Consider the following 18,464-nt stretch of genomic DNA (forward strand, 5'->3'; position numbering starts at 1 on the left):
ATCCGGCTTTACAGAAGGAAGGAAATGTACAAGAACGGCCAATAACTTTGGTCTGAAGTCGTTCTCTATAAAACAGGGCCTGAAGGAATGTGTGGTACGGTGGCAGGAGAGAGAGGTCGGTCATTGTGATTAAGAGTGCCTGTCAGGGTAGCATCTTCCTCTCCACGGGCCATGTCAGCACTTCGTTGTCAGTAATACCTCAGCAACAAACAGACACTGTTGGTCTAGGTAGACTATCCGTCCGTCTCAGAGTGGGAGCGCCTGTATTCCCTTTATGATCAGATACTGAAGCAAGCACACTGCTCAAGATGGAGCTCGTTAAAGGAACTGGGAGAAAATAAAAAAAGTCTTAAATCTTACTTCTGTTTTTACATTTTTCGCAGGAAGTGGGTAGAAGGAACTGTCCCTTGTGATATGAAGCCCTTTATCTTCACTACAGTCATCTCTAACAGCCATTGCAGAAATGCACCCCCCTCACTCACACCTTTGGAAATCGAGATAGGTTTTCTCTCTGGGCCGTCCAGATTCAGCAACTTCCTCTCTCTTTCAGACTCCTCATTTCTCAGGCGGTTTAAAATCTCCTCCAGTGTTTTGACGATGTCGGCAAATGAAGGACGTAATTTTGGGTCCATCTGTGAATGTATGCAAAAGCCAAATAAATCAAGTAGTCTCCTCCAAGCCACCCTATCTACAGAGCTGTGTAGATGAAGGGACAATTTTCAAGAATTTAGTAAATTCAGATTTGGAGGGGGCTGTTTTAGGAAGTGGAACATAATTTCGTGCTCAGTGCAAACTTCGTGACAGTAAGTGGGGGAAAAACAGCAAGTACATATCACAGCCCATGTCCATTAGTAAATCTAAACCTAGCTGTATGGAAGACTTCACAATTAACTGTCAAGCCTCAGGCTTCTTATGTAGTGGACATGGTCTGGAGCCTAAACAAATTCCTTAAGGGAGAGTGCAATGTTCCTATTTGTATTGGGGAGTTCATAGTGCCAGGATCTCATTTCTGGATCCCAGTAACTTCTGAAGGCTTACATATACATCCAGTTTCAAAGGATGCTGGGATCAGTGCAAATTATACTCAGAGCTGTTTGTTCCTGCGTAAGCATATCACTATTTTAAAAATTTTTAAATTTTTCCTTGAACTACTAGCGGCTGTTATGAAAAGCTGCCCAGACAGTTTAGCTGATTAGACAAGAATCTAACACCTTTAAATATTATTGCTTTCCACTTTGCCCTTGTTCGTTTTCACATAGTGCCCAGCGTGTTGGTCCTGGAACTCTACTACAGAATTCCTGCAGACGACAAGAAGACAGACTGTATATAGGTAGATAAAGCCAATACACTGTGAAAAGCATCTTACAGGACCACCACTGAGCCAGCGAACATCTGTTGCCTAGTAGAAATATTTCCCTAGGTAAGGTTAAAACTAACTTTATCGGAAACCATGGTGACCCTTTCAAGGGGCTACTCAAGACAGGGGTTGCCTACTAGATACTGGGGCTTAGCACAGGTTGTGTGTTAAGCTGCTCTATGTAAAAAGGTTTAATTCTGTAGATAAAAATTAACTTAAATGCAAAGCTAGAAACACAAGGAAGACCATCAGCTAGAAGCAAACAGAGAAGAAATTCTTGACTCCAAAATCAGAGTCCTTGCAGTACAGATAGTCTCAGACCGATCCCACCCGCAACACAATGCTCGGGAGGCAGCAATGTTTTGTAAAAGGCTTTCAAAGGCTTCCCTGAAACTGCCCTGCAGTTCCTAGGAGATGGAACTGAGGAAAACTAAAATCACTGGCCAGGGATGCAACATTATGGCGGAGAATTCAGACATACAACCATAAAGAATACATGACCAAATCCTCAGCCCCATTCTGGTTGCTTTAAATGGCACAAAAGGGCAGCTGGGTATTTCTGACACAGGAAACTATCTGGGTGGCGTAAAGCCAGCACAGCCAGCTCTAATCTCTCCCCATGCCACAGAGAGTGGGAAGGGGTGGCGCCAGAGCACACTGCTTTGGCAATCCTTATCCATGTAATGGACCCCAGGGACCACGGCAAGAAATTAGAACAGCTCTTAGGCCAGGATCTGTGGAGGGGCAGAGGCAGCAGAAAGGTAGCTTAGAGAAACCTTTGCCTCTTCCCTCCTCAGCTACTCCAAATCTGCTCTGGTGCAGCTGAGGATTCAGCCCATAAGACCATAGATCCCACAGCCCACCTTATACCCATGGGACTTTTTGAATGAACATACATGGTTTCATTTGTAAGTTTGCATGCAGTGTGACCTATAGCTGCAGTGGGGACTTCAATTTTGGATTTCCTGGCTTGGCCATGTTTAAATTCAACCATAACGGTGAATTACAGAAGTTTTTTTATGCACTGAACTTGTATTTCTGTTTTTACTGCTCTCCCTAGGCAGCCTTAAATGTTGTCACTTGCTGCAGGAAACACCGTGTCTCTGCATATTTATGGTGCAGCTAATTATGCTGAGCCACACAGTTTCCATTACTGTTTGCTGACTTGTCAAATAATAAGAACATGACATATGATTGCTTCCACCCTCAGCGCAGACCTTGAGGTATACTAGCAAGACTGCTTACTAGCAAAGCACAAAGAGTGTGTAAAGATTCAAGGAAACCTTATCTGGGTTCCTTTTCGCCATGTATATTTGTTGAATGAATTACAACATGTCCTACAGTGAAAGGAATTTTGTTAATAGTTAAATTTATTTCCTGGTGCTGCTTTTGGGCCCACAGTCACACTCAGAGAAGGACCGTTTAATTGGGAAGCGCATTTGGAGCTCTGTAAATAAACCGAATTCTTACATGAGAATATAAAAATCATTTCCCCTCTCAGAGAAAAGCATCTAGTGCTGGGAAGCCCCATGGTCTAACTGACTAAACCTGGCCCTGGGAGCTGGGAACTCTCACATTTTAACCCTAGCTCCAATAAAGCGATTTAGCACTCACTATATAGAATACTTTAAATGTTCAAAGCACTTAATAAACATTAATCGATCCTCACAACACCCCCATGAAGTGTTCTCTTCACTGAACTAATGGAGAAATCAAGGCAGAGCAGTGCAGTGACTTCCCCACAGTCATAAGGAAAAGTCACTAGCAGCATCAAGAACAGAATCTGGGTGTTCCTGACTCCCTTCCCCCGATTTCTCTAGACCAGCAGGGCCGGCTCCAGGGTTTTTGCTGCCCCAAGCAGCAAGGGGAAAGAAAAAAAGCCATGATCAGCGGCAGCTCCACCGCGCTGCTTTCTTGGTCGGCGGCAATTCGGCAGCAGGTCCTTCCCTCCGAGAGAGGCCGAGGGACCTGCCGCTGAATTGCTGCCGAAGAGCCCGACGTGCCGCCCCTTCCCCGTGGCCGCCCCAAGCACCTGCTTGCTGAGCTGGTGCCTGGAGCCGGCCCTGTAGACCAGGCTGCTTTTGGCTCTGCCACTAACTTGCTCTTTGTCCTAAAATAGCTTGCTAAAGGCCAACATTTCCAGAAACGGCCTCTGAGTTTGGGTGTGCAGCTTGACGCTGTTGGATCTGATTATCAAAGCAGCAGAGGGCCCACATCCAACTGAATTTATTGGGAGCCCCCACATTTCCAACTCAGGTACCTCAAACTCATGCCTAAAAGACACTAAGCTGGCTACCCAATAAGAGACAGCCACAAGGAGAGGTTACTTACCTTGTACAGTAACTAGAGTTCGAGATGTGTCCCCCTAGGGGTGCTCCATGTCAAAATGTATGCATGCTTGGGCACAGCTGATCAGAGATATTCATCAGCAACGTCTGTGGGTCCGCGCCTGAGCCCTAGACACCCTTGTATGCCGGTACAGGGGTATGTACGGAAGGGCCAGACCTGCTGCCACTCTAGTTCCTTCTAAACCATGAAAATCCAGCGAAAGACTCCAAGGCAGAGGGTGGGTAGTGCAGCACCCATAGGGATGCACATCTCATAGCACTCCAGTTCCTGTACAAGGTAAGAAACCTCCTCTTCTCCTTTGAGTAGTGTCCCTATGGATGCTCCGCATCAGGAGATTCCTGAGCAGTACACCTCAGTTACAAAGGAGGGTGCCAGGGAGATGGATTCAGTAGGGACCATAGAACAGTGTCCCCAAAAGCTGCGCCAGCTCTGGAAGAAGGCAGAAGTGTGTAGTGGTGGGGAAACATGTGTACCAAATACCAGGTGGCTGCCCTGCAGATGTCTGAGACATATTTTTCAGTAGGGCTACAGATGTAGATTGAGTCCTGGTGGAACAAGTATGAGGGTGGGGACACAACCCTCCCTCCCCCCACCTGGCTTCATAACTAAGATGCATCCTGCAACCCATTTGGACAGTCTTTGGGTGGAAATCATCTGTCCTTTCATTCCTTCTGGGACTGAGATGGAAGCCTAGGTGAACCTCTAAAGGGCCTAGTCCCATCTAGGTAAAAGGCAAGAGCTCTGTTTTCGTCCAGAGTATGGAGGCACGCTTCTTAAAAATGCCAGTATGTGAATCTCCTGATTAACGTGGAATTCTGAAGAACTTTTAGGTAGGAAGTGAAGGTGTGGACGAAGTGTCACCTTACCACAAGAGAACACCAATTTAGGGAATCAAGGACCCTCTGAAGTACGGGCACCCGCTTGACTAGACTGTGCTTGTTGAGGGCACTGATGCTTCTCAGCCAGGCTTGAAGACACAGAGCGTAGTCTTGCTAAGGGTATCCCAAACATACAGGCTGCTACGTGGCCCAGGCCTTGCAGGCTAGCCCTTGCTGTAGTTTGCAGGCTGTATGGTATCGTTGAAACAAGGTTGGACATTGTGACAAATCTGTCTTTGGGCAAGTATGTTCTGGTAGTGGTGGAAGAGCAGAGTCTATTTGATGACTGGGTGTAAGGGTAGAATTTTCTGCATCGAGAAGAAAGCCCAGTAAGTGGAACAGAAATAGGGCCATAATGGCTGTTGTCTGTACCTTGAGAAATGAGAAACCTTTCAGGAGCCAGTCATCCAGATAGGGAAAGATTATTATTCCTATGTGGAGAAGATGGGCTGTGGCAGCCAAGAATAAAGATCCTTGGGGCAGTGCAAAGGCCAAAGAGTAGGATATTATACTGGTAGTGGTCCCTGCCAACCATGAAAAGTCACATGCATCTGGGCGAGGGGTGCATGACACTATAAGTACGCTGAAGAGCAAGGGAAACAAACCAATCTCCTCGGTCCAGGGAGGGAATTATCACTGCGGGGGTGGTAACATTCTGAATCACTGAAAACGAACAAAGGTGTTCAAAGTCCTGGGGGCCCAGAACTGATTTCCACCCTCCATTTTACCTTGGAACCAGGAAGTACCAAGAATAGAACTCTTTTCTGACAAAGCCTAGTGCAACAGGTTTGATTGCCCTTAGCATTAGGAGAGATTGTACCTCCTGCCTCAAGAGACCCTCATGAAAAGAGTCCCTGAAGAGGGACGGGGGGGGGGGTGAGGAGGGAGGACAGAAAGAAGGTGAACTGGATGAAGTAACCTGTAGAACTCATCTCCAGGATCCATCTGTCTAAGGTGATGAGCTCCCAAAAAGGTAGAAAATGGGTAAGGGTGAAGGGGGGATAGGTGCAGCATAGGATCTGCAGTGGGAGAGTTTGTGACCCTTGACCAGTGATCAAAGCAGTTGTTTTCAGGGTTTTGCTGACTGTGAGGTTGCTGCAAAAGACAGCCCTTTCTTAGCGAAACTGGGCTTCTTCCGGGGGGGGTTCAGCTGGTTCTATGGGCTGGTATTGGATTTGGTGAGACCGTTGAGCTGTCTGCAATCCATGGTATTTTCTGCTTGTCACAGGGGCTCAGGTGCCCAAAAAACTCACAGTATTGCCTGGGAGTCTTTAAGAGAACAAAGGGGCTAATCTGTGATGTCACTAAATAACCTGAGGCCCTCGAAGAGAAGGTCCTCAATGGTGTTTTGTACCTCCTGGGGAGGCTAGACGACTTCAGCCAAAAAGCTCGGCATTTGATTAGTGCCATAGCTACAGAACATGCAGCTGTGTCAGCAACATTGAGTGAGGCCTGGAGAGATGCCTTGACAACAAGGGAGCTGGGCATGGAGTGAGAAAAAAAATACTCCACGCTTCTGGGTGGAATGTAGTACTTTTTGTCAGTCCATTTACACACAGGAGATAAAGAAGCTGGAGTTTGCCAAACCGTATGGACTGACACCACCAGAGCATCGTTGATGGGAAGGCGTTTTGCCCTGAGGATATATGAAGGCTGTCCATTAGGAAATGTTGGGGTTCCCGTATCTCTTCCAACAGAATTTGTAAGGCCTTGAAGTCATCAGCACAGGCTAGTTGGGCAGGAATGACAGCTCATCTGGAGAGGAGGAGAATTTGTAGGAAGGTCGTGTTTCTTCTTCCTCAACTGGCTTTTGCTCCTCTTTAAGACCCTCCTGTGGAGCAGGACCCAAGAGCGTTGGTGGTTGTTCCTGGTGTGTCCTCTTGCAAGATGAAACCCTATAGAAACAGTCACCACAAGGGGCCCAGGGGCTCCAATAAATCCATTGTAGTGGGATTTAAGGGAAGGTTGCAGGATCTTAACGCTGTCATTCTTATCATTGCTGGGAGTTTCCTGCCGCAGGGTTTACCTCAACGGAGGGAGGCTAGAAATGGAGGAACCTTGAAAAGACTCCTCTGAATCAGATGAGGTGTCATCCCCCATATCTATCAGAAGGGCAAGTGGTGCCAGTACTGGTGGTCGAGTTGGTACTGGGGCCCAGAGAGGGTCCTGTAACTGCATCGGTACTGGAGGTCAGTAGTTGGTTGGCTAATGAGATGGTACCGGAGAATTTTGTGTGATACCCCATGGTCTCCGAGTGCTCCATCAAAGGAGTTTTAGTCTGCCCTCTCCCTATTTCTTAGGTCTGCTTTAAAACCTGAGCAGGACTTGAGTCTGTCCCAGGCAGCAGAGGCAGCTTGAATGTCTGTCGCTGGGGGGGAAAGACCTATGGCATGTCTGGCAGGGTTTGAAGCTTGGGGTTTTTGTGTAACCCATACTCAAGGCCACAGATCAAGGCCTGGGGGAAAGAAAAAAACAACAGGCCCAGATCAGGCAAGTGAAATGGGGAAAGGGAACACCCCCCTGTCATAAAAGCACAAACTGTGTTAAATAACTAGAAACAAAGAAAATACCAAAGGTTAACAGAGAGTGGTAGCAATCTGCATAGCTAGATAAGGACACTGCAATGCTCTGTCTCAAACTGCAGGTGGCTGAGAAGGAAATGGAGTGGCAGCAGGTCCAGCCCCTTCCTATACACCTTCAGACCGGATCACAAGGGTCTCTAGGGTGCAGGCATGGACCTGCAGACATTGCTGACAAAATCTCCAATTAAGAGTGCATGGACGTGCACGTCCTGACACGGAACACTCAGAGGGACATTACAGAAGTATTAAACGGTCACTTCTGAAAATTTGGCCCTTCCTCTCTCTGTGCTTTAGTTCTGCTAGGTGTAAAAGCAGGAGAGTGGAACCTAAACATCAGTCAATGTCTCTTCAGTGCTTTCAAAATGTAAAGTGCTACCTCACAGCTAAGTATCATTACAGTTTTACCCCAATGGCTGGCCAAAAGCTTCCTGTCTATTGCTCCACTCCACCCAGTCCTCCTAAATTCATTCATTTAGAGAATTGCTCTCATTGGGATTTTGTCATCTACTCTCTTCCCACAAGAGGCTACAAAGAAATATTAGGAGATTTCAGTGGTTCTTCACTGCTTCTTTCCTGCCTTCTTTTAAAAAGACATTAGAGAATTAATTTCTAATAAATCAGCATGTCTATGCATTATGGTGGCTGAATTCTAAGGGGTTTGTTATGTAATGCTAGTACAACTGGTTTTGACCACAACACACATGGGCAGTCTGCTAGAGGTTGCTCCGCATGCCAGTCCCACTGGCTCAGGAAGCTGAATGAGCACTAGATTATTTTTTTTAAAACAAACTTTAGTTCTGGATTTTGGAGGGCACTGGTTTTGGCTCTTCCCCTTTGAGCAGAGTACTCACATTACAGCAGTTGAAGGTCATCTGGAGGAAGTCAGGTGGACAATCTCCCACCATGTGCTGAAAGGCATCATAATCTAATCCAAAATTCTGCACAAACAGAAAGAACAAAGAATGTCCTGATGTACATTTCCCCTCCATTTCTCCAACCATTTTCATTTCACGGATTACTACATACAGTTATCAGGAATAACCATTAACACCACCTCTGCAAGCTGCCACAGGGAAATGAGCATTTGTGAGAAAACTTCATGCACTGCAATGGGCAGACTGAATTTCCCATGGGGATTATCTGCTAGAAGAGGCTTTCAGGAGAATGATTTGACTTCAAAGCCATCATTCTTCCTGAACTGGGTCATAATTCATTACGTTCTAGTTCCAGATTTCTGCACAATTCCAATGTGTATCTATCATTTTAGTTTACAGCTATTCAAAGCAGGACAGAATTATGAAGGGACCCAGGTGTGACAGACTATGCACGTATGATCACCACTTTTACAAGACTATGATAAATTTTGTACAAAGTATGCCTTGTGAGGTATCATTTGAAAACTTATAACCTACTGAACAGTATTATTCTGATAAAATTAGTGTAGCAGCATTGTATGTAAAGTTATGAGATTTTACGGTATATCATTGCTGTGACATTTCCAAAGTTAGAAAAACAGCTCAAACCAGTTCCTCAGAGACAAAAGCCTAGTCAGCACCTCAGCCAGGTGTCAGCATAATCAAATAGACTATTACCTGGGAAAATGGCCACTCTTTGGCAGGAAGAAGGGTATGAATGAGTTTTATTTGGGACTGGTTGAATAGTTTCAATCAATATTAAAATGAGACTTAACAGATCCCTCAACATCCAATGAAAACTCGAGGGATCCAGAAGATTGCCCTTTGATGGTGATCTGATCACATGGTGCTGACTGATCAGTGTCTGTTACTGTCAGGAAAAATAAGACAGGAAGAAAGGGGGAGAGGGAGAATGAAAGTTGTGGGCGGAGGATGGAGACAGAGAGGAAATAAACTGAAAGGTAAGAAAGGATAGAGAAGGAGTAAAAAAGCAGCAGCAGCAAGGGCCATAAAGACAATAGGACATGGAAACCAGATATTAGAACGAAAAGGGAGGAAAGTGAACAGTAAAACATAACAGGCCATGAAACAAAGTGCAGAAAAAGAAGAACTGGAAGCCTCTAGAAACAGGGAAAGTCTGGAGGGGGGACACCATGCAGGTAGAATGAATGAGACAGAAACAACTGCCAAAACCTGAACGCTGATCAGGGAAGGGAATTCACCATGTTTAAAATGTTTTGAATCATATCTATAGGTTTAAAAAGTTAAGGTTATTGGCTTGATCCAGTTCCAGTGAGACCAATATATAAAATTAAAACCACTATTTTTCAGATTTGGTCCTACCTTTGAGAGCTTTGCAGTACATTTTATTATTCAAGGTGATTTTATGGCACATGCTGCTTTGCCACTGATCACATCAGTGGAGAGAACAGTGCACAGTTCGTATACTAATACAAAGGAAATTTTCACATGCAATGTTGTTCATGTGGTTCTGGGAGCTCTATCCTGTATTATTACAATGTTTGCCCATCATTAATTCAAACTGTGTACATGAATTGCATAGTTAGTCTGTGATACACCCGGAAATTTTAGATTTTCATCACAGCCAACTGATGAAATGGTCAACTTTGCAAAATTTTGCTCTGGGACTAGTTGCAAAATCATCAGGTCCCTCAAGGTGTCCCCTTCTGAAGGGAGACAGAAGAAAGGAAAACACTTGCTTCACAACATCTTAAATCCTGAGCGGTTGTACATTTTTTGAACTGGAGAAGGGGGAGGGAATTTCACATCAGCCCAAAGAAGACGACCAAAAACTACTCAACAGATGGGGCCTGACCTAAACCAACTGAAGTCAATGGGAGCATTTGCACTGACGTCAAAGGATTCTGGATCAGGTTCATGGTGCTTAATACAGTATAAACTAAAATAGGGCTGGGTCAAAATGTGTACTATGGCCACTTACTTGTTTAATAAAGAAGAGTGGCCCACAGAGAATGCTGGTCCCAGCATGCAGCATTCCATATTGATCCCTAATGGAGCGCTGCTTGCTGAAACTAGCAGACTCTTCAAGCTGCCCCTCTGTGTTAAACAGGAAGGTGGCTGCAATCTGTTCCATGTTATGCCAGTTAGGTGCAGCTCTTGGGCTTCTGGCAAGTTTCCAATGCAATCTTCCATTGGAGGAAGGTTGAATAACCCTGTGCTAAAAATGTGGTCTCAGTGTTATTCTCTGCAAGAAGCTCTGCCAAAGGACAGATGCTTTGTCAGAGGCCCCCTTAACGGTAACAGCCATTCATCATGCCTTTGGCAGCCGTGCTGCAATTATTAATGACCAAGCATCTCTCATGAGCACTCCCCACCTCCCACAGCCCTTATACATGCTCACCACTTACCTCTGTGCGAGGGAGATAGTCAGGATCTGCCTGTGTCCTGGCTATAATCTCACAGAGAATTATACCGTAGGAGAACACATCCGCCTGAGGGAGGAAAAAATAACCACATAGCTTAATTATGAACACTCAGCCTTCTTATCTGCCACTAGGTTTCTCCTGAACACAGGGTGATTTTCAAAGGCTATCCAGAGCAGCCATCCACCCCCAGAGCCCCACGACGAATAACTGACAGTAACATTTCCTGCATTTTCATTTAGTGGAAACATGCTCACAGTGCGGTTAGAGTAAAATTCCTGCACTGGAGTGTTACATTTTACTTCAGACACTGCTGCGCTGGCAGTGTAAAGACAAATGAAATCCTGCTCCCCTTTCCCGATGCAGTGTTCAGTCACAAGACAGACTCATTTATCACTTGCTCTTGGGAGTCAGAGTTTCACAGATTCTTGCCATCTGGCATTTGCCCAAGTTATTAAACCTGAGCAAACATTAAAGCCAGGTCTACAGAGCAGTAGCAGGGCGTCCCCCTCAGGGATCAAGGCATACTTATGTGACACTTAGCCCTGCCCTGGTCTACAATACAAATGTATGTCTGTATAACTACATCACTCAGGGGTGTGGAAATCCACATCGCTGAGTGACATAACTATGCCGACCTAACCCCCGGCTTCTGCTCTCGACACAGGTACTGCCTCTCAGGGAGGTGGAGTACCTCTGCTGATGGAGCAGGTCTCCTGTTTGCGTAGGGAGCGTCTTCACTAAATGCTCCAGTGGTGCAGCTGCATTGGTGGGAAAACTAACTTACAATTGCTTCTCCTTTAGACCTTTATGCCCCAAGGAAATCAGGTAAAGTGGCATTCTTAGGCTACATCGACACTACCACTTGTCAGCAAAACTCACGTCACTCAGGGGTGTGAATATTCCACACCCCTCAGTGACGTAAGTTACAGCGACATAAGCGCACGTGTGCACAAGTGCTATGTTGGTGGAAGAACTTCTCCCGCCAACAGAGCTTCGACAGCTCACTGAGGTGGGTTTTTTATGACAATGGGAGAGCTCTTTCCTGTTGGCACAGGGCATCTTCACCAGACGCACTGCAGTGGTGCAGCTGCAGTGCGGTATGTGTAGACATGACCTAAATTAGAAATGAACCACCAAAACACAAGTTAAATAGCTGGAACTTTGTCTAATGTGCTAATGTCTGTGCAGCTGCTTCAGTTCTGCAAACTAAAGGTGGAGGACACAAGACACACTGGTGTTGAATGCTGGCAGAGTGTGGGACTTTACCACAGAGAGTGGCACTCACGGGAGGGAAATCAGCTAACAGCTAGCAAGAGTCTCTGGGATGCCAAGTGGATAAAGCTGCATTAAGCAGAGCTTGACTGAAAATATTGTTTTCTAGGTCCCAGTCACCTCTTCTCCACTGCTCTCCTTTCACAGAGCCATTTCCCAATGCCTCAAAAGAAGGGAACTTAAAAGCGTTTTCCCTAGCAGTTTTATCTGGGCATGTCAAATGTAGAAATTCTACCCTAAAATGTGGATCTTTTATTTTTCAATTAAAAAATAATTGCAAAAGTCCACAAGGACCACTTAATTCTATCTAGGTTTCTACTGAGCTATAGTCAGAATCGGTACCCTCGCTTCAAGTGTAGGAAACATTCTTTCTTCAGAATCCTTTATGACAAACTCTGCTAAGGAAAGTGCAGTAAGTCACAGTGGCAGGACAACTTTAAAGCTCATGATATTCCCAAACCTCCAAGGCTGCACCGAAAAGAAACAGCCAATATCCACGCTCCATTTAAACATACCCACCTTTTCATTATAAGGCTCATCTCTGAGAACTTCAGGTGCCATCCAGAAGGGTGAGCCTACCACTGGAAGTTTCTCACTTTCCACATTCAAGAATGGTGAGGGAGGCAGAGAGAGAGAGAGAGAGAGAACTAGTCAGCAAATACAAGGTTAAAACATTTCATGAGCATCTTTCAGCATAGAAAAGACAGTGTGAGTAGTTTCCATATAATTCATTTTAGATTCTACTCTTTTGTACATGGAAAGGATCTGAGAGTCCAGGGATGGTACATCTCTACCCTGATATAACGCTGTCCTCGGGAGCCAAAAAATCATACTGTGTTATAGGTGAAACCGCATTATATCGAACTTGCTTTGATCCACCAGAGTGCGCAGCCCCACCCAACCCCGAGCGCTGCTTTACCACGTTCTATCCGAATTCGTGTTATATCGGGTCACGTTATATTGAGGTAGAGGTGTATATGAAGGAGCAGGCTGTTGCAATTTGCTGAAACAACTTTTATTTATTTCATTTTCTGTAAGCCTCCTCCATAGCTCTAGACTCCATAGCTATAAGTCTGTGGACACTCTCAGCATCCAAGCTGTTAGCAGAGTAGGTCCCTTGACCTATGCTGGCTCAAAGAGATCTTTATTTTCAAGTACATTTTCAAGGAGGGAAAGACTTTTTCCTTGTGCTGTTATGTGATTGGAGAGCTCTCTGTGAGCAGTTCTGAAAGGTATTCCACCCGGGAAGTCTTATCCCTGACAATGTGATGACAGTCGAGATTCAGAAAGATTCTGCTCACCAGTCAGAAAGAAGTCAGTCTGGTCTGAGGCCCACACAAATAGAAACAAAAACCTTGAAAGGTGACTTGCAAATTTTATTAAAAATTTTCAGAAATTCACTAAGTAGGGTTATCTGGTGAATCCCCCACTGAGCCAAACCTAAGAGAAGCAGTCAATACAGAGATGATTTTAATTTGTATTAATCTGATCTACAATATCTCCATACATTTGGAAACTGCAGTCTTGTTCACGAACACATACAGCGGCAGTGCAAGCTTGCTGCAACGTTGATTTTCAAGGACCACCTCTAAAAACTGAGCCTCTGAGGTTAGTGGTACCTACATTCTGTGACACAGTCCCTTGAGTCCTAGGGCATATCGGTCAGCATACTGGACATTACATGGCTGCACTTTTCAAATTTGAAAACTAAAGTTTGAATTAAAAATGAATAATGCAGTCAGTACAGTAGCTCGTGTTATTTATTTTGATACTAAGTTACATTTATTTTAGGCTATTCCTACATTCTTGGTTTCCAGTGTATCTCAAAAATGTGTGCTGAAAATGCATCACTGCACTACCAACTTTGTAAGAGAAAGGGAAGCTGGAAGTGTTGGTGACTTGGTAATAGACTGCTCAGGCTTTTGGCACCTGAAGGAGTGAGGGATTGAGAAATAAATACAGGATGTTCCTGCTGAATTTATCAATAGTAGAAAAAGTTAACAGTGTTGACATTTAAACTGTTTCAGAGTCAGCATCCTATTGAGATGAATGGGGAGCTTCACAACTCCCTGAGCTATCATTTTAGATTGTTTGCAGTCTCAGTAAAACAATACTGTATTGTTCATGTTCCTGATGTTTTCCTTACAGTCATATAGGCTAGACGCTATTTTAATTAGAGCTTAGATTCTGAGGCATAATTTTTTGACAAATTCCATGACCCCAGAATCCCGAATACACAGGACTATATACAGATGGGGCAAATAGCTTAATCAAATCCCTGGCCTCTGTACTGGACGGGTAAAAAAAAACCAGCCAGCTGCCAATTGTGATGGTGTTTTGTGAGATTCAGTCACTTGTTCATTCCTCAAATGGACGGAGATCATCATCTCATTCCACAATAGGCCAAACCAGCCATCAGACAGCAATACCTCTTAGTTCCAACCCTGAATTTCAACTATTAGACCAGAGGTGAAAAAGGCCTATACTTTAATGTTTTTGAACACTGGCTGAGAATCCAAGAAGCAGCTAATTAAAAACATCTGGAATCACTGAAGCGAGGATTCAGTATAAATCACCCAGATTCAGAATAATAGAAAGTTCGTAACAAAAAAACAAAACAAAAAAAAAATCTAACTTGCTTTGGAGACCTATTGAAATGCCTGGTCGAGCTCTCGGATAATTGGAGCATTGAAAGAAAAAGTGCCACTATCAAAGTCTATAGTTCACAGTGATAATTAAGAGCTTGGAGTGGTTGCCTATCTCCATTTAGCTTGTAGCTCCAGACTGAAATCAGAGGCAAACCTCAGGCAATCAGCTCCATAGATCAGCACACTCTTACTTTTCATCTTGATTAGTACTGAAGAATCCACATACCTGCAATCAGGGATTTTCTCAGCTAAACCAAAGTCTCCCACCACTGCCGAGTAACCGTTCTCATCATGCTTTATTAAACAGTTCTGAATTTAAAGAGAAAGGAGGAAAGTTTAAAATATTGTCTAGGTTTGAAATTCCATACTGTTTTCAAATTTGGAGCAAGATTTACAAAGCTTGTTTTAAAGATATTCATTTATGAGAGACTTTTGTCTGTACCCAACAGCACACAAACATCGAAGTCAGGCACGTGCCCGTCAAAGATTCAGTTGATGCAACCAGTCTTATATTTTGTTCATAATCCACTCAAATTTGCTGAGGCATCAGACAACCAGAGGCAGCAAGTATCTAGGATTCAGCAAGAGCTAAAATGATTTCGTCCCTGTATTGGTAAAACCTGAAATAAACACTGCTCAACAAGACTGAGATTCTCTATGGGGTATGCCAGGCAGGACTAGAACACAGTACACCCATTAGTAGGATTTACAGTACACGAGGAAAAGCATGACCTTTAAATATTTTCATACTGTAATTTTGCTACATTAACCATTTACAAAGCTGTATTTTAAAGGTACTTGTTGATTTACACTAACAGTTTCAGGTAGAAAACAAGCTACAGGAAACTGAATGTGCTGCTAAGTCTCAAATCAAGTCAAATACATAGTCCCACTGCACATTTAAAGGATGTAGTTGGTAGGAAATAGCTAATCAGAGACTTAGCATCTTTTCCTTTCTAAGGCCCCCATTCAGCAAAACATTTAAGCATGTGCTTAGCTGACTCAGGACCCGTAGCATTGGAGCACAGGCAGTGTTTTGGGGGCGAAAATGAATGAAAGGATCCGTGCAAGGTATCTTCCTCCTCACTGAAAGAACTGGCAGCTGGTTTCTGGTTTTCCTGGGTTTCTTTGACCTCATTTTGCCCCACTCCCTGCAGAAGAATTCATTCCACTTCTGCATTCCTTGCTCCGTGCCGCCCACAGAAAGATACACTGGGCACTGACAGCTAGCAATGCCTCTGCAGACTTCCCCAGGGTGGCACCCTGCATCAGGAAACTCCGTTTGCTAGCTTTATAGTGCTTGGATGCACAAAAACTCCTCACCAATCCCCACGTGTTAGCTTGTCTGAGTGAAGCAACTGCTAAGGATAGTGATGCTCTTGTCTGAAAGATCAAGTCCAGGTCACCATTGATTACATCCAGAGCTGACATTAGTCCAGTCCATAAACTAAATACATTTTTCCTCCTTCTGATTAAAAGGTTAAGTATGCTGCTCTCATGAATATGGTGCCTTAGATTCCTAGTTCCAAAGTCCTATTTGTTTAATGTGACTAAACTATAATAAATAAAGTTCACTTTGGGATTCATACATTTTTACAAGGGTAAGTGAACCACACTGACCCGAAGTGCACGTCAGTGTCTCAGTTATGGCCTTTGTTATCTCCTATCAAAGAACACATTCATTCAGCTTGCCAATGTTTAAGGATTTGTTCATTGTAAAATGCATTTAAATCCTAGAGGGATAAACATCTCAACTCTTACTGTAAAGGTTCAAACTGAGGTGGCATTTCATTGTATTCTGTACAGAAATAAGCATGTGCCGACACTAGAAAGTTCATCAGTACAATTTTCTCCCAAGGTAGATGCAGTGAAATGTCATGTTTTAATTTCATTAAATATTCAAAGATCAAATTTCAAAAAGAATGTCAGGTTTAAAAAAATCATATTCTATAAATTCCAACAAGTCTTCTAACTCCTTCAATTATTCATATTAATGGAATTTTTAAACTCTAGTTTTTACTTCTTGCCATTAATACTATTTTTTTTTCCTTTTTGTATTTCACTCAGTTTTGTCAGCGAGAATGGATTCATTTGTTTCACCTTCTGGCTTTCATGTACTAGCACAATGCTCCAAAGTTTGGTTAACAAACACTGCAGGGGAACATATAATCCAAATAAAAACTGTTTTTATTGGAATTAAAAATATATGGAAACATTTCTACTGGGTTTAGGTTTTGCAAAACCTTATTTTTACAAAAAGCAACAGTGGGCCTGTGCCAACATGACAGTGATCTTGTAACTCCTCAATGCCCTGGTCACAACCTGTCCCTATGCCAGCAATATGTACCAATTCTCAGTCTAAAGAAATTACTTAATGAAGATGTATGGCATTTTTATCCACCGCAACTCCCAAGTGCAACATTAAACTATTGCCAATAATGCACATGTGTAATACATAATCTGATACATGTAACACAGCATAGCTCCCAACTGATGTTTGCTTACAGCTGTAAACTCAATGATATGTAGGAGAATCTGCAAAACTTGCAAACTGGGTTCTCTGAGGCAAAGGGTGGCTTGAGAGTGGGCCTTTTAAGAAGGTCACACTATGCCACACTAGCAGCACCTCTGAGCTCTATGTTTGATTGTTTTGCCAGTGAGCTCTCACATAATCCCAGAAGACAGTGGGAGCAGCCTGAGGCCTCAGATTTTACATACAAAGCATTTATCATTAACTGTGCTGCCACATTGTGCTGCTCAGGGTTAAGTCCAGGAAGACATCTGAACTCCTAAGTTTCCTTGCTTTTGTTGATGGAAGTCTGAGACCTTGTCTAGCTGGGAAAGCTGCCCTGGTAGAACCTGAGGCGTGAATTTAAACAGAGAGAAGGTACAACTACACTGCACAAAGGTGTGTTCTTAACTTGGGTTAAAATACCAGTGAAGGCGAGGCAACTCAACTTAACTTGGGTTAGCAGTCCAAGTTCAAGAATATAGGACTGCCAGGGTTGTACTCAAACTGCTTACCCAAGTTAAAAGCTGAGTTGCTGTGTCTTCAACTGGTATTTTAACCCAAGTTTTCTCAACTCGGGTTAGTCCACACCTTTTTTTTTTTGCAGTGTAGACATACTATAGTTAAACCCATAGGGGCACACTTATTTCTGTACAAAAGTGGCTTTTTTGGTTTTGCTTAAATCAATTGGGAACAGGTGAAATATGACACTCAGCCCAAAATAAGGGTGTCCCTTCAGAGGTTTACATTAGTTTAATTGAAGTGATTAATTAAATCTGTGCAAGTTTGCATGTAGGCAAGCCTTGAGTCTTCAGACCCCACCTATGATGAAAACCTGGACCCACTGAAGTCAATGGGAGTTTTGCTATTGATTTCAATGGGACCAGGATTTCACCCCTAGAGTTTCCTGGATTCATGCCAAACAATAGAACAATTTTCTGAAAAAACAGCATTCCACACTGATGTGCTTCACTCTGTGATATGATACTTGGGTCCAGACCTCCAATAAGGTTTTAGGAATATTCTCAGCACCACTGAATTCATCTTCATCCTCCAAGCTTCACTGGAACTGGTATGCTGCAGTGTCAGTCCACAGCATGTGCAAGATAGTTAATGGACCTTTGATGCAATTATTGAAAAGTCTCCTGCCGGTCCCATAATAAAAAATAAGGATGATAGGAGCTGCATTCAGAATGCATATCACTATGCATGCACACTCAACTTCCAAATTAATGTAAGATAAACACAAAATATAGGTATCAAAAGGGAAAAGTCTATTATGGGCTAACAAGTGGAAAAGTGGCTAAATTAAAATAGAGAAACTATTTAGTAAAGAGAGTGCAACACACAGAGTACAGTTACTCCAACACCTGACCAAGCTGATATTGCTCAGGTTCCAGGGAAGGCAAAGAAAAGCAATTACATCAGCGAGAAGAAGTTTTATGCCAAGTTCCACTAATAATATACAGAGTTCAAACCCCTGTCTGATAGAAAGGCTGACAGCAGGAATGGCCAATGAAATAAAATGCTAGGCTGCTTTACAATAT

At 43.6% G+C, this 18,464-nt stretch overlaps 1 protein-coding gene across 2 annotated transcripts in view; it reads right to left on the reverse strand.

Moving 5' to 3' along the window:
• TESK2 (testis associated actin remodelling kinase 2) overlaps positions 1 to 18,464 on the reverse strand; it is a 116,296-nt gene that overhangs the window by 7,546 nt on the left and 90,286 nt on the right. For both annotated transcript variants that reach the window (XM_045027547.1, XM_045027548.1), the window contains 5 exons: positions 14,635 to 14,717; positions 12,280 to 12,355; positions 10,471 to 10,554; positions 8,018 to 8,104; positions 485 to 632 (listed from right to left, as the gene is read on the reverse strand). In XM_045027547.1, coding sequence (XP_044883482.1) covers positions 485 to 632; positions 8,018 to 8,104; positions 10,471 to 10,554; positions 12,280 to 12,355; positions 14,635 to 14,717 — 478 coding nt within the window. The remainder of the gene's footprint in view (positions 1 to 484; positions 633 to 8,017; positions 8,105 to 10,470; positions 10,555 to 12,279; positions 12,356 to 14,634; positions 14,718 to 18,464) is intronic.

The sequence above is a fragment of the Mauremys mutica genome, chromosome 8 (genome assembly GCF_020497125.1).
Source record: "Mauremys mutica isolate MM-2020 ecotype Southern chromosome 8, ASM2049712v1, whole genome shotgun sequence".
Lineage (NCBI taxonomy): Eukaryota > Metazoa > Chordata > Testudines > Geoemydidae > Mauremys > Mauremys mutica.